The sequence below is a fragment of the Acanthochromis polyacanthus genome, chromosome 22 (genome assembly GCF_021347895.1).
Source record: "Acanthochromis polyacanthus isolate Apoly-LR-REF ecotype Palm Island chromosome 22, KAUST_Apoly_ChrSc, whole genome shotgun sequence".
Classification (NCBI taxonomy): Eukaryota; Metazoa; Chordata; class Actinopteri; family Pomacentridae; genus Acanthochromis; species Acanthochromis polyacanthus.
The window spans coordinates 7,206,715-7,222,361 of NC_067134.1; the positions used below are offsets into that span (position 1 = coordinate 7,206,715).

The following is a 15,647-nucleotide window of genomic DNA, read 5'->3' on the forward strand; positions in this document are numbered from 1 at the left end:
TTTTCTCAGAAGTCGACTTGAGTATTGATTCAGGACTCAACATGGGTCTTGACTTAGGACCTGTTAGCTTTGACTCAGGACTTAATCCTTGACTTGCTGGTTTGACTTGGGATTGACTTACAGTGGGTACGGAAAGTATTCAGACCCCTTGAAATTTTTCACTCTCTGTGTCATTGCAGCCATTTGCCAAAATCAAAAAAGTTCATTTTATTTCTCATTAATGTACACTCAGCACCCCATCTTGACAGGAAAAACAGAAATGTAGAAATTTTTGCAAATTTATTAAAAAAGAAAAACTGAAATATGACATGGTCAGAAGTATTCAGAGCCTTTGCAGCAACATTCATATTTAACTCACATGCTGTCCATTTCTTCTGGTCCTCCTCCAGATGGTTCTGCTTCTTTATTGGAGTCCAGCTGTGTTTAATTAAACTGATTGGACTTAATTAGGAAAGGCACACACCCGTCTATATAAGACCTTACAGCTCACAGTGCATGTCAGAGCAAATGAGAATCATGAGGTGGAAGGAACTGCCCAAGGAGCTCAGAGACAGAATTGTGGCAAGGCACAGATCTGGACAAGGTTACAAAAGAATTTCTGCAGCACTCAAGGTTCCTCAGAGCACAGTGGCCTCCATAATCCTCAAATGGAAGAAGTTTGGGACGACCACAACTCTTCCTAGACCTGGCCGTCCAGCCAAACTGAGCAATGGTGGGAGAAGAGCCTTGGTGAGAGAGGTAAAGAAGAACCCAAAGATGACTGTGGCTGAGCTCCAGAGATGCAGTCAGGAGATAGGAGAAAGTTCCACAAACTCAACTATCACTGCAGCCCTCCACCAGTCGGGGCTTTATGGCAGAGTGGCCCGACGGAAGCCTCTCCTCAGTGCAAGACACATGAAAGCCCGCATAGAGTTTGAAAAAACACATGAAGGACTCCCAGACTATGAGAAATAAGATTCTCTGGTCTGGTGAGACCAAGATTGAACTTTTTGGTGTTAATTCTAAGCGGTATGTGTGGAGAAAAGCAGGCACTGCTCATCACCTGCCCAATACAATCCCTACAGTGAAACATGGTGGTGGGAGCATCATGTTGTGGGGGTGTTTTTCAGCTACAGGGACAAGACGACTGGTTGCAATTGAAGGAAGGATGAATGCGGCCAAGTACAGAAATATCCTGGAGGAAAACCTCTTCCAGAGTGCTCAGGACCTCAGACTAGGCCAAAGGTTCATCTTTCAACAGGACAATGACTCTAGGCACACAGCTAAAATAACAAAGGAGTGGCTTCACAACAACTCTGTGACCGTTCTTGACTGGCCCAGCCAGAGCCCTGACCTAAACCCAATTGAGCATCTCTGGTGAGACCTCAAAATGTCTGTCCACCAACGTTCAACCATCCAAACTGACAGAAGTGGAGAGAATCTGCGAGGAAGGATGGCAGAGGATCCCCAAATCCAGGTGTGAAAAACTTGTTCCCAAGAAGACTCATGGCTGTACTCGCTGAAAAGGGTGCTTCTACTCAATACTGAGCAAAGGGTCTCAATACTTCTGACCATGTGATATTTCAGTTTTTCTTTTTTAATAAATTTGCAAAAATTTCTACATTTCTGTTTTTTTCTGTCAAGATGGGGTGCTGAGTCCTATTCATGAGAAATAAAATGAACTTTTTTGATTTTGGCAAATGGCTGCAATGACACAGAGAGTGAAAAATTTCAAGGGGTCTGAATACTTTCCGTACCTACTGTAGGTCTTAACCAAGGACCTCACTGGAGACTTGACGAAAGATTTGTTGATTTTGACTTAGGTTTTAAATCGGGACTTGACTCGGGATTTGACTCAAGTCTAGTTGGTTTTGACAAGGATTTCAACTCAGGTCTTGACCGAGGACTTCACTCTCGTCTTGACCATGGACTGATTTGGGTTGTGACTTGGGTTTTTCTCGTGTCTTGACACTTTACTGGAGACTCACCTCAGGACTTGACTTCAGACTTGTTGATTTTAACTTGGGCCATGATTTTGAAATTTGATTTAGACTGTTTTTTTTCTGACTTAGAACTTTGCTATGGACTTGACTTGGGACTTGACTCAGGTCTTTGCCCAGGATTTATCTCAAGTCTTGACTCAGAATTTGACCCAGAACTTGTTGATTTTCAGTTCATTTCAACTTTATTTATATAGCACCAATTACAGGTCAAATTGTCTCAAGACGCTTTACAGAATCCATATGAACCCCCAGATCAGTCCTAAGGAGACAGTTTTGACTTGGTTAGGACTTGACTTTGGACGTGACTCAAGTCTTGTCCCAGAACTTGTCTTAGGAGTTGCTGGTTTTGACCCAGGACTTGACTTGAGGTAAATGAAACTAAACTCGTCTCTGTGTCCGTCAGGGCTTCATGTCGCGGCTGGAGGTCAGAGGAATCCCAGAGGACATGAGAGGAAAAGACAAGATCGTGTTCGGCAACATCCAGCAGATCTACGACTGGCACCGCGAGTCCGTGTTACAAACAGACACTCAAAGCAACACAACAAACACACAAAACAACAGACATGCAAAACAACACAACAGACACGCAAAACACAGCAGACACACAAAACAACACAGCAGACACAAAGAAAGACAACAGACATGCAAAACAATACAACGGACACACAAAACACCACAATAAACATGCAAAACAACACAATAGACATGCAAAACAACACAACAGATACACAAAACAACACGGCAGACACACAAAACAACAAAACAGACACAAAGCAATACAACAGACATGCAAAACAATACAACAGACATGCAAAACAACACAACAGACATACAAAACAACACAACAGACACACAAAGCAACACAAGCACACAAAACAATACAATAGACACACAAAACACCACAACTGATGCAACAAACCAACACAAACACTCTCTTGTTCTCACTGTGGTCTGTTTTTCTGTTCCAGCTTCTTCCTGGTGGAACTCGATCGTTGTGTCCAGAACCATGATCTCCTCGCTGACCTCTTCATCAGACACGTGAGTTCTACAAACAGGGGTTCTGCAGCCACAATGACTTGTTCGGGACAAGTCTACAGAGTAGGACATGACTTGACTTCAGGGTCATTGGTCTTGACTCAGCACTTGACTTGAGACTTTTTGATATTGCATGAATTTTAATTTTGAAAATCAGCTCAAGACTTAGTAATCTTAAGTCTGCATCTGTTGGATTTGACTCATGACTTGACTTGAGACTTGTTAGTCATAGCTCAGGACTTACTTGTCTTGATTTGGCACTAGTTGATCCTTATACTGGATGTGACTCAGGACTTGATGGTCCCTATCCCGACTTAACTCAGGACTTGTTGGTCTTGACTTGGGACTTGAGTTGGAACTTGGTTGGTCCTGACTTTAAGATTTTCTCATGACTTGGTCTTGATTTCTTGGTTTTGATTCAGGACTTGTTTTGAGACTTTAATGTATCTTGACTTCTGTCTTAACTGAGAAATTAATTTGGGACTTGGTAGTCCTGACATTGAACTTAAACTGAGAACTGACACAGGAAAAGTTCATTTTTGTTGGTACCTCTTGGTCTCATGACTTGAAATAGAACTTGACTCAGGACTTGCTTTGGTACTTTAATCAGGATTTCTTTTGGATCTTGACTCATGACTTTTTGGTTTTGACTCAGTGCTTGACTTAGGATGTGATTTGGTAATTGTCTTAACTCTGGACTTAGGGGTATGACCCAGGTTTTAACTCCGGACTTGTCTTAGGTCTTGACCCAGGACTTGATTAAGGTCTTGACCCGGGACATTACAAGGGTCTTAAATTGGGATTTGACTCAAGTCTTGATGTTGGATTTAGAATTGAGTCAGAATTTGGCTCAGCACTTGACTTGGGTCTTCACTGGGGACGTGACTCGGGTCTTGACAACTCAGGAGTTGTTAGTTTTGACTCAGGACTTGACTCGGCCTTGATCCATTACATGATTTGTGTCTTGACCTGAATCCTGTTGTGAGATTTGACTTTAGATTCGACTCAGGACTTAGCTCAGGTCTTGATCCAGGACTCGATTCAGGAGTTGTTGGTTTTGACTCGCAACATGACTCAGATCTTGACCCAGGACTTTTCTCAGGACTTGACCTGGGACATTACTTGGGTCTTGAATCAGGACTTGACTCAGGTTTTTGTCCCAGGACCTGTCTTTGTATTTGACTCAGGATTTAACTCAGGACTTGATTTGGGTCTTGATGTGGTACTTGACTTCATATTTGACTCAGGATTTGGCTTGGGACTTGACTCTGTTTTGATCTAGTCTTGACTCAGGCCTTGACAATAGGAGTTTTCGAGGGTCTTGACCATGGACTTGCCTCAGGACTGGGCACAGGATTTGTTGCAGAGCTTGACTTTTTACTTTATTCGGGCCTTGACTTGGGTCTTGATGTGGGACTTGACTTAAGAAAAGACTCAAGATTTGGGTCAAGACTTGTCTCAGGACTTGGCACAGGACTTGACTTGGGATTTGGCCTAGGACTGGACCGGGTCTTGACTCGGTGTTGCTGTCATTGCAGGAGCGGCGCCTGCACATGTACGTGGTTTACTGTCAGAACAAGCCGAGGTCGGAGTTCATCGTCATTGAGTACGAGAACTTCTTTGAGGTAACGTTGCTTCTATCTGGTTCTCATCTTTTGAACTCTTACAGGTCCAAGTCTGCTGATGTTCTAGAGTTTAATAAAAATGTATTTTAACTGTTTCATTTTTATCTTTACCCTGGTTAAATTAACGGAGTTTGGTTTGTGTCCGTCCGTCTGTCTGCAGGAGATCCAGCATGAGATCAGCTGCCGGATGTCCATCAGTGATTATCTGATCAAACCCATCCAGAGAATCACCAAGTACCAGCTGCTGCTAAAGGTCCGTCCAAAGTCTTCAAACGAGTCTGTCTTTATTTCATGTTATGTTGTTTCCAAGTGGTTCTGTCAGATTTCAGTTAACATTTTAACTTGGGAAACTATATTTCTGTCTTTGAATGTGATGATATTTATTTCAGTTACGTTTTTATGGACTTCCTGCTCTTGACTCAGGACTTTATTCAGGACTTCCCTGTGGATTTGTTTGACTTGTTTTGGGGCTTGTTGATCTTAAATCAGGACTTCACTTGAAACTAGTTGGACTTGCCCCAGGACTTGTCGGTTTTGACTTGGGACTTCTTTCTCTTATTTAAATTCAGAATGTAACCTGTGATTTGACTTGGATTAGGGTTGGAACTTGTTGGTCTTGACTCTGGACCTGCTGGTGTTGACTCCGGACCTAGAGGTATGAGGGTCTTGGGACTTAACTCACGGCTTCTTGTTCATTACTCTGAACTTGACTTGGAAGTCGTTGGTCTTGACTCAAGACTTGTTGGTGTTGGATCAGGACTTTATTCAGAACTTGTTTGGCTAGTCTTGGGACATGTTGGTCCTCATTCAGGTCTTGCTGGCCTTGACTTGGTACTTCATTTAAAACCTGAGTCAGGACTGGTTGAGCTTGACACCAGACTTGATTCGTTCTTCTTCACTTGGTACTCTATTTGCGAGTGGAGTCTGGACTGGTTGGTGTTGAAATAGAACTAGTTTGTCTTAACTCAGGACTTGAATCTGGACTTGAACAGGGACTAACCACCTTCCCAGGAATGTGTCCTCTATGTGTTTGTTGGAATATTTTCAGACGTTCAGGTTAAATGTGACTTTGATTAAAACACCTGATCGAGCTGTTTTCCTGATTTACCTGCATTTGTCCATCAGGATTTCCTCAAGTATACGTCCAAAGCAGGACTGGACTGCGAGGAGATCGAGGTGAGTCCAGGTTTAGAGTTCCTCTCTGATAATCTGAGTCTACCTGAACTATTGACCATACCTGTTAGTGAGGAAACATCAATGATTGACGAGGAGGACCTTTAATGTTTAACACCTGTGGCTCCATGTGCAGAAAGCTGTGGAGCTGATGTCAATGGTTCCCAAACGCTGCAACGACATGATGAACCTGGGACGCCTGCAGGGATACGAGGTACACCTGTCCCCACACGTATCCAAACACCTGTCCATACACCTGTCCATATACCTGTCCAAAGACCTGTCTACACACCTGTCCAAACACCTGTCTGCTTACCTGTCCAAACACCTATCCAAACACCTGTCTACACACCAGTCTGCTTACCTGTCCACACACCTGTCCAAAGATCTGTCCATACACCTATTCAAACACCTGTCCATACACCTGTCCACACACTTTTCCAAACACCTGTCCAAAGACCTGTCTACACACCTGTCTGCTTACCTGTCTAAACACCTGTCTGCTTACCTGTCCACACACCTGTCCACACACCTGTCCAAACACCCGTCCAAACACCTATCCATACACCTGTCTGTTTGCAGCACACTTTATGGCTTTAATTGTTTACTAATAATTAAAGAACTTTAAATGGGACCAAATGTCGTGTTTCTATTTTACTCTGCTGCTCCCAAGTGGCCACAAAATGAATGTAGCAATGAGTTTTACCTGAGCTGAATATATGAAGGACCCATGCAGAACCCTGAGGAACCCTACAAGTACTTATGTTTAAGGTGAAGTACTTCCAGTGTTTTAGATGTTGGTGGAGTTATGTCGCCCTCACGTGGTCAGAAACATTAAAGCAGCTTTAAAATAACAGTGCTTTGCAAAGATTGTCATAGTTTTGTTGATTTTTAGATGGAAATTTTTGATGAATTTCACATTTAATTTGAATGGAAGCACCAATAAAGATAAAAATGAGAATAATCAGCAGACCAGGTGAAACATGAAACACCTGCCTGTCCTCACCCATCCTTACCCGTCCTCACCTGTCCTCACCTGTCTGTCCTCACCTGTCCTCACCTTCTTTGTGTCCTCAGGGGAAGCTGACCTCTCAGGGGAAGCTGCTGCAGCAGGAGACGTTCTGCGTTTGGGAGCAGGACGGAGGAGTTTTGTCTCGCAGTAAAGAGCGACGGGTTTTCCTGTTCGAGCAGATCATCATCTTCAGCGAGCTGCTGCGTAAAGGCTCCAACAACCCGGGATACCAGTTCAAGAACAGCATCAAGGTCAGAGCGGTGGACAGATCAAGGATGAGACGGTTAGATTTAGGATTGACGGGACTAATGTGGTGATTATGTGTGAACAGGTGAGTTACCTGGCGATGCAGGACAGCGTGGACGGAGACCCCTGTAAGTTCGTGTTGTGGTCTCGAGGCTCGGCGGAGCGCTTCACTCTGCAGGCGTTCTCCAGCAGCATCAAGATGACCTGGGTGGAGACTATCGCCGCCCTGCTGGATGCCCAGAATAACTTCCTGTCAGGTGAGGACCAGCCTGAGATGTCCTTTACATCTTTAGATCTTCTCTATTGTCCCTTAATCCTCCTAAATCTTCCTCCACTAAAACTCTCTATAAGGCTTAAAAACGTCCTGGATACTTTCAAATATCCGTAATTTTACCCTAAAACTTTACTGAATCATCAAATCTCAGTCATATCCGTAAAGTAGAAGCCAACCTAAACCATCCCTATAGCTTCCTGAATCACAGTAAGACTCTTTTGTCTCCCCAAACATCCTTCATTTCATCCTGGACCATCCTTTGAACAGCTTGAAACATCTTATAGTCTTTTCACAGCATCTTAACATCCGTATTCTTCAATGTCATGATTAAATCAATCTTCAAACATCCTGGAATCTCCCTAAATACTCTTCATTTCATCACTGTGCCCCTAAACATCTTTGAATATCTCTAAATGATCTTGATTTCATCCAGGAAACATCATCTATCTTAGACGTCCTTCATGTGGATCGTCATCAAATCAGCCTCAAAACGTTCCCGAATTCCCCCTAAAATCATAAATAAATATCATGGAAATCGCCTTTGAATCTCCATGAATACTCTTTATTTCATCCTGAAACATCTTTGGATCTGTTTACATCACAATCACTGTTCACATACCCCAAAACCCCTTAAAGTCTTCAACAAACTATCAAATCTCCCCAAATCATTCTTCAGTTATTTCTTCAGAATAGACCACAAAGGGTTCCTACAACAGGAAGTGGAGAAACCTTGGTGATGTTGGGTGGTTTAGGAGGGAGAATAGACCACTAAGGGTTCCTGCAGTGGAGGAACCTCGGTGGTGAAGAGAGATTTTGGGATGTTTCAGGAAGATTAAAGGATGAATCTCCTTGAAACATCCTTAAATCTGCCTGAAACATCGTTAAATCTCCCTAAACTTTCTCAATTTCCACTTGAAACATTCTTGGACCAACCTGAAACATTATCTTTAGACTTCCTTAAATCACTCTGGATATATTCTCAGTCCTTCCTTTAAAATCAGGAACTTCTCCAGATGTTGTTCAACAGATGCAGTCTGGGTTTAATCTGTTGAACTCGTTTTCGTCTCCACAGCGCTCCAGTCTCCCATCGAGTACCAGAGGAAGGAAGGCGGGATCTCGGTGACCCGCCCACTATCGTCGGGGCGACCTCCTTCAGCCCCACCCACTCCAAATGGCCACGCCCCCCAGCCTCCTCCAGACAGCGAGCAGGATGACCAGGTTTGGATTCTGCCTTTAATCCGTCTCGGCGCTTTGATCCACCCTGGTTCTTAACGCCGTCTACCTCCTGCCCCTCAGGAGCTGGTTCTGGTGCTGCAGGACTTTGTGGCGGTTCGAGAGGACGAGATCTCAGTGTTTCGAGGGGAGAAGGTCCAGATCCTGGCGTCCAACCAGCAGGGTCAGAGTCTGGTCTACCGGCCGGCCAACAGCGACTCGCCTGCTGCCGAAGGCTGGGTGCCACGCAGCGTGTTGAACACACACTGACACAAACACACACTGACACAAAGACACACGTAGAAACACACCAACAGCAGGTCAGAGTCTGGTTTACAACCAACAACACTTCAGCTACACAACCAACAGACCAACAACACTTCAACTACACAAACAACAGACCGACAACACTTCAACTGCACAACCAATAGACCAACAACACTTCAACTACACAAACAACAGACTGACAATATTACAGCTAGACCAGCAACACTTCAACTACGCAATCAACAGACCGACAACACTTCAACTACAGAACAAACAGACCGACAACACTTCAACTACACAACCAACAGACCAACAACACTTCAACTGCACAACCAATAGACCGACAACACTTCAGCTACACAACCAACAGACCGACAACACTTCAACTACGCAACCAACAGACCGACAACACTTCAACTACACAACCAACAGACCAACAACACTTCAACTGCACAACCAATAGACCGACAACACTTCAGCTACACAACCAACAGACCGACAACACTTCAACTACGCAACCAACAGACCGACAACACTTCAACTACAGAACAAACAGACCGACAACACTTCAACTACAGAACAAACAGACCAACAACACTTCAACTATGCAACCAACAGACCAACAACACTTCAACTACACAACCAACAGACCGACAACACTTCAGCTACACAACCAACAGACCAACAACACTTCAACTACACAACCAACAGACCGACAACACTTCAGCTACACAACCAACAGACCAACAACACTTCAACTACACAACCAACAGACCAACAACACTTCAACTACACAACCAACAGACCGACAACACTTCAGCTACGCAACCAACAGACCAACAACACTTCAACTACACAACCAGCAGACCGACAACACTTCAGCTACGCAACCAACAGACCAACAACACTTCAACTACACAACCAACAGACCGACAACACTTCAACTACACAACCAGCAGACCGACAACACTTCAGCTACGCAACCAACAGACCAACAACACTTCAACTACACAACCAACAGACCGACAACACTTCAGCTACACAACCAACAGACCAACAACACTTCAACTACACAACCAACAGACCGACAACACTTCAGCTACACAACCAACAGACCAACAACACTTCAACTACACAACCAACAGACCGACAACACTTCAACTACGCAACCAACAGACCGACAACACTTCAACTACACAACCAACAGACCAACAACACTTCAGCTACACAACCAATAGACTGACAACACTTCAACTACGCAACCAACAGACCGACAATATTACAGCTAGACCAGCAACACTTCAACTACGCAACCAACAGACCAACAGCACTTCAGCTACACAACCAACAGAGTTACATTAACTCTGGGGAAGTTGGAAACTAGCATAAAGATGGCAACGTCCGCCTGTCCGACACAGTGGTTCTTAACCAAAACATCAGCAGAGTCATGGTTCCTAAAGGCCAAACTATGAGTTCTCTAAAGGAGGAAGTTTCAAAGCATAATTGAAGATCTGAAGTTTCCAGGAGCTCAAGTTTTTTAGTCTCGTTATCCCAATTGAAGGATGGAAAGGTGGCGATTAATCAGTCGATATAAAAATCACCTAAATGGCCATAGTCCACAGTCTTGGATCATGTAATTATACCCAAAGATGTTTGGTTCACTGAGACAAAGGAAGGCAGGAAGTACACCGATTTTAGAAGCTAAAAGTGTTTAAAGTGGGTTTTAACATCAAAAGTTGATTTAAATGATGAACTGATGTTTGAAATGGACAACAGGTCGTGCTGCAGCTAACACTTATTTTCATGCTAACGCTAGCAGACCATCAAGTTCTTGGAAAACATAAGACCGGCCAACCAGGTCAGATTATCAACAACTTTCTGCAACTGAACACTGTTTTTCTTTTCGTGTGACCCCTTGGAGGGCTCCTGAGCCGTATGTTGGGAAGCGGACAGGTGGACGTCGTCTTACTTCAGGTTCCACATTCTTAACCTTAATAAAAGGCCTTTTTCAATTGCAGGAAGTCAGTGTTCCAACCAGAACAACCGTCCTTGTTACAGATAAACTTTCTTTAACCAACAGTTATTCAATTATTGGAAGAAATTCAGGATAGAAGACTTTGTTCTGTCTGATCAGGCTAGCTTTAACCATAGATGTGCAGTTAGCCTCCAGGCTCGTTGTCCTACTCGTCTCCAGTTCATCCTTAAAACACAAACTCTGGCTGGAGCTCTTTAACCTCCACAGGACTCTTCGTCATGGTGCCCACCGCTAGCCTCCAACCAGAACCAGTTACGTCGCATTTTTCAGGCTAAAAGGCCAAACTGGGGCAGTACCTGTTTCCTGCAGTGGACAAACGCCTGATGACTGAATGTTTACAGACCAGTAATAAAAGATGGATGACACACAAATATACACACATAGACACACACACACACACTCACATAGACACACACACACACACACACACACACAGACACACACAGACACACATTCCCAGCAGCAGGTACTGTTAAACTCCTCCCTCCTTCCTGGTGCTTCAACATTCAACCAAAACACGCCGACCGGCCCCGCCTCCGTCCTCACCTCGTCCAATCAGACACCGCCGTCTGGACGCCCCCGGCAACCAGCCATACACTGACAACAACACAAACAGGGAGGGAGGCCAAATGACCACGACATCATCACCACCGCCCATTGGAGCGGGGACCCCAGGAAGCTGCCGTTGCCTAGCAACAAGAGACAGTTTTTAAAAAATGAATAAAACAAAACAAAAGCCTCCTGGAGGAGAAGGAAAGGTGAAAGGACCTGTCAGCCAATCAGAACGGAGCTCTGTGTCCTGTTCCATAGTGTGTATAAGCAGACTGAGGACACATATCCACACACACACACACACACACACACACACACACTCCACTGCTATGATGAAGATGAAGATAATTAAGAATAATAAGAGTCTGTTTTTCACCTCAATAGAGAGAAAAAACTGTTTGTCATATTAATATTTGTGTGAGAGAGAGAGCGTGTTAGTGACGCCGTCCCGTGTGTGCGTGTTTTTTCCACGGACAGTTAGCTGGTGTCCCGGTGTAGCGTTGCCATGACGACTCGTTGTGTTTGCGGTGACACCCTTTTCTTTTTGTTTTGTTTTTGTTTGTCTTTTAAGCGAACCAGAGCCGCCGCCGCCCCACCCCTCCATCCCTCCCCATCGCCACCGTTACCATAGCAACCGCCAGTGGCAGCGGCGGCGCTGGAGACGCAAGCGGCGGCCCAGCTAGGGTAATGTTTGGATATTCTGATTATGCATATCTCGTTTCTGTATATAGACCAGACGTCCAACCCGTCGTCTCCGTCTCTCCACCGTCAGACGGCAGCAACACAACCGTACTGTGACCGTCTGTTTCTACGACAACCGGAGCTGTAACCTTCAACACGCTCTCTGCCTGTCTCTCTCTCTCTCTGCCTGTCTCTCTCTACCTCTGTCTCTCTCTCTGTTTCTCTGGTGCCATTCTCAGACAACACCCGGTCCTTAAGGCTACTGCACCACCTCGGGAAACAGTCCAAATAACAGGGCTCTAAGGTGGAACGCTGAAGGAACGTTGGGTTTGTTCTGATGGTCTCAATGCAGCGCTCACATGCTGATATGTGTAAGAACGGAAGCCACACCCAGGATTGACTTATGGCTCCACCTGGTGGAACAACCAGGTACGACAGCTAAAGAATATATTGTCCACCGTGACCCAAAGCTTGTCTAAAATGACTACTTACGATTTGGCCAAAATGTCTTAAAACCAGCCAGTTAAACAAGCTGAACTTCCTGTAGTGTGAGTGACGCCTCCTCTGGTCTCTACAGTACTAAACGGGAAGAGGCGCCACCTGGTGGAACAACCAGGAACTATTGCTGAAACAAATTTTGTCCAAAATGACTAAAGATTTTGCGAAAATGACAAAATTTACCAAAATCTCTTAGAACATTAAAACGTTTAAGTTGATGAACTTGCTGTAGCCTGAGTGACGCCTCCTCTGGTGTCTACAGTACTAAGTGGGAAGAAGCGGCACCTAGTGGAACAACCAGGAACTACAGCTAAAGAAAATATGGTCCAAATAACTCAAAGCTTGCCCAGGTTTCCTTAAAATTAGTTCAAAATAACCCAAAACTTGTCTAAAATGACCCCAAAATTGTCCAAGACTGCTCAAAATCTGTCTAAAATTACGACTTGTCCATAATTACTTGAAAATTGTCCTAAATGACTCAAAAAATGTCCATAACAATTTGAGACTACTCCAAAATGTCTAGAAACTTGCTAGCTAACCTCCCACAATGCTCTCTGCTTGCCAACATGACCTTCCTGTAGTCTGAATGACGCCTTCTCTGGGCTCTACAGTATTCAGCAGGAAGAGGCTCCACCTGGTGGAACAACCAGGAAGTACAGCTAAAGAGAATGTTGTCCAAATAACTGAAAATGTGTCTACATAATTGAGACATCCCTGCTTTACATGTTTTTGCCAAATATTTGACTAGAAATCACCCAACATTTATTCCGTATCACAATTATGATTCTAAACTGCACAACCTTAAATTCTGCTGATCAAACACTCGCAGTAGGGATTTAAATTTAAATAGTTTTCCTGCTCAATAGTCAACCACTTTATCAATGAATAGAGCAAATGTGGAACAGTCAATGTTTATCTCTACGCTGAGGAAGCCAGTTGAAACCACCAGTCATTAAAATGTCTCAGCTGGTTAAAGGGACACCATCCAAGTTACTACCAATGCTCTTAGCTACCTGAGTTCTGATTGGAGGTCATTAGCCAACACAGGAGTCTTTGTCATGGTGCCCGTTGTTAGCTAAACTCCCTCAAGGCAGTTTAAAGCATATTTATAGTTTTAGATAAATTTAAAATTAGTCCCTAAAAACACCAACAGTAAAGCAGATTCTGGTTCTGATCCGGTCTTTGGGTTCTGTTTGAGAACATCCTGGGGTCAGGAACCTGAACATGCTGCCGGGAGAACGGGAGAACACCATGTCCAGAACCAGAGCAACATCCAGGTTGGCTTCTTTTCATCATCGGTGCTGTGAGAACTGAATTAAGACAGACTCGATCAAACCAAACGTCTCCTTACAGGGCAACACACACCGACGGCATCTTAAAGCCTCACGTCAGATGTTCATCAGTCGGATGTGGAACATTTACTGAACTATTTATGGTTTTAGGGAACAACGTTTGGAAGCAGAAGTGTTTGCTTGTTGGATAGCAGATATCTGGGACTCAGGTTGATGTTTTAACTCCTAAAACATCCGGTTTGAGATCGAAGACACTGGTTTTTGGTTGGACACTAAACATTTACTTGATATTTCCTTGAAACTTACAGGATTTTCTGTCCGATCTTCTGCACAGTTTGGTTCTGATAGAAATCAAACATCTTCAGAAACCAAAAAGAAGCTCAGTTTAGGATCAATTAAGTCATAGCTTACTAAGACTTCCTTTCCTTTCCAAGACAATAAAAGTGTCAATTTCCCATGAAATAAACCAAAAATACAGTGACAGATAACACAAAACCAACCAATAACAAGCCTCTTTCAACTCAAATGATATTTTCAGAGACGTGGTCGATGCCAGAGGTGTATGTTGCTTTTACTGTGGTCTGATGTTGCATTCACGTCACGTTGAACTGTCGGAATTACTGACGTCCAACTGGTAAAAAGTCCCCAACCTTCACTGGAGGTGTGTAAATCCCAACGTTACGTGAACACAACATTAAAGAACCCAAACTAACACCAGATGCCGCCTTGTTCACTGTTTCAGGAATGGAAGATCCTTTTATTCAGCAAAGTCCAAGAAAAGTTATTGAAAAGACATGAGCCACCTGTGAACTCGGAGTGCACCTGAAGGGTTTAGGGTGCATGGAGAGGTGGAAGGTAGTGCACTATGAAGGGTGAAAGGAAGGAAACAAGTGCACTGTGGAAGGTTTTCCTTACAGGTGGCTCACTGTGAAGAGTTTAAATGTAAAATATAGTGCACGTTAAAGGTTCAGGATGGAGCCCTTAGACCACTGGAGTATTCTTGGGAGCCTTTAGACCATTTAGGTATATTCTTCACTAAGAATAGACCACGAAGGGTCCCTAAGGGTTCCTTAGACCAGTGGTTCTCAACCCTGTTCCTCAGGACCCCATGTCCTGCATGTTTTAGATGCTTCCCTGCTCCAACACACCTGACTCAAATGATCAGCTCGTCATCAAGCCTCTGCAGAAGCCTGATGATGAGCTGATCATTTGAATCAGGTGTGTTGGAGCAGGGAAGCATCTAAAACATGCAGGACATGGGGTCCTGAGGAACAGGGTTGAGAACCACTACCGTAGACCACTAAGGGTTCCTACAGTGGAAGAACCTTGGTGGTGTTGGGTGGTTTAGGGTTGTTTTAAGGGTTCCTACAGCAGGAAGTGGAGGAAACATGGTGGTGTTGGGTGGTTTTAAGGGTTCCTACAACAGGAAGTGGGGGAACCATGGTGGTTTGGGTGGTGCGGGGGGCGTAGGGTGCTGTTTGAGACCAAGCCTTGTTGCCGATTGGCGAACTCAACTAACCAATCAAACAGTGTTATTTGTACAGAACTAACAGCTGCTAACTGACTGCTAACAGCTCTCTGTCGTTGTTTGTAATAAACTTCATTTTTCATCCAAAACCACAGACTCTGTGCCATCTGTTGGGCCGAAAGTCGTGAGAATTACCCACGAAATGACACAAAACTGCGAGACAGACTGACAAAACGGGATCCAAAGATTAAAAACAGATTTCTACTGGGTTTAATCATATAATCTGATCTACATC

At 44.2% G+C, this 15,647-nt stretch overlaps 1 protein-coding gene across 2 annotated transcripts in view; it reads left to right on the plus strand.

Moving 5' to 3' along the window:
• The window catches only part of LOC110967823 (kalirin-like), a 66,813-nt gene extending 52,212 nt beyond the window's left edge, over nt 1-14,601 (plus strand). For both annotated transcript variants that reach the window (XM_051941931.1, XM_051941932.1), the window contains exons 48-57: nt 2,386-2,489; nt 2,951-3,020; nt 4,556-4,642; nt 4,803-4,895; nt 5,768-5,818; nt 5,952-6,029; nt 6,893-7,078; nt 7,159-7,330; nt 8,420-8,565; nt 8,644-14,601. In XM_051941931.1, the coding sequence (XP_051797891.1) occupies nt 2,386-2,489; nt 2,951-3,020; nt 4,556-4,642; nt 4,803-4,895; nt 5,768-5,818; nt 5,952-6,029; nt 6,893-7,078; nt 7,159-7,330; nt 8,420-8,565; nt 8,644-8,829 (1,173 nt within the window). In that variant the 3' untranslated portion in view covers nt 8,830-14,601. The remainder of the gene's footprint in view (nt 1-2,385; nt 2,490-2,950; nt 3,021-4,555; nt 4,643-4,802; nt 4,896-5,767; nt 5,819-5,951; nt 6,030-6,892; nt 7,079-7,158; nt 7,331-8,419; nt 8,566-8,643) is intronic.
• Nucleotides 14,602-15,647: the final 1,046 nt, after the last annotated feature.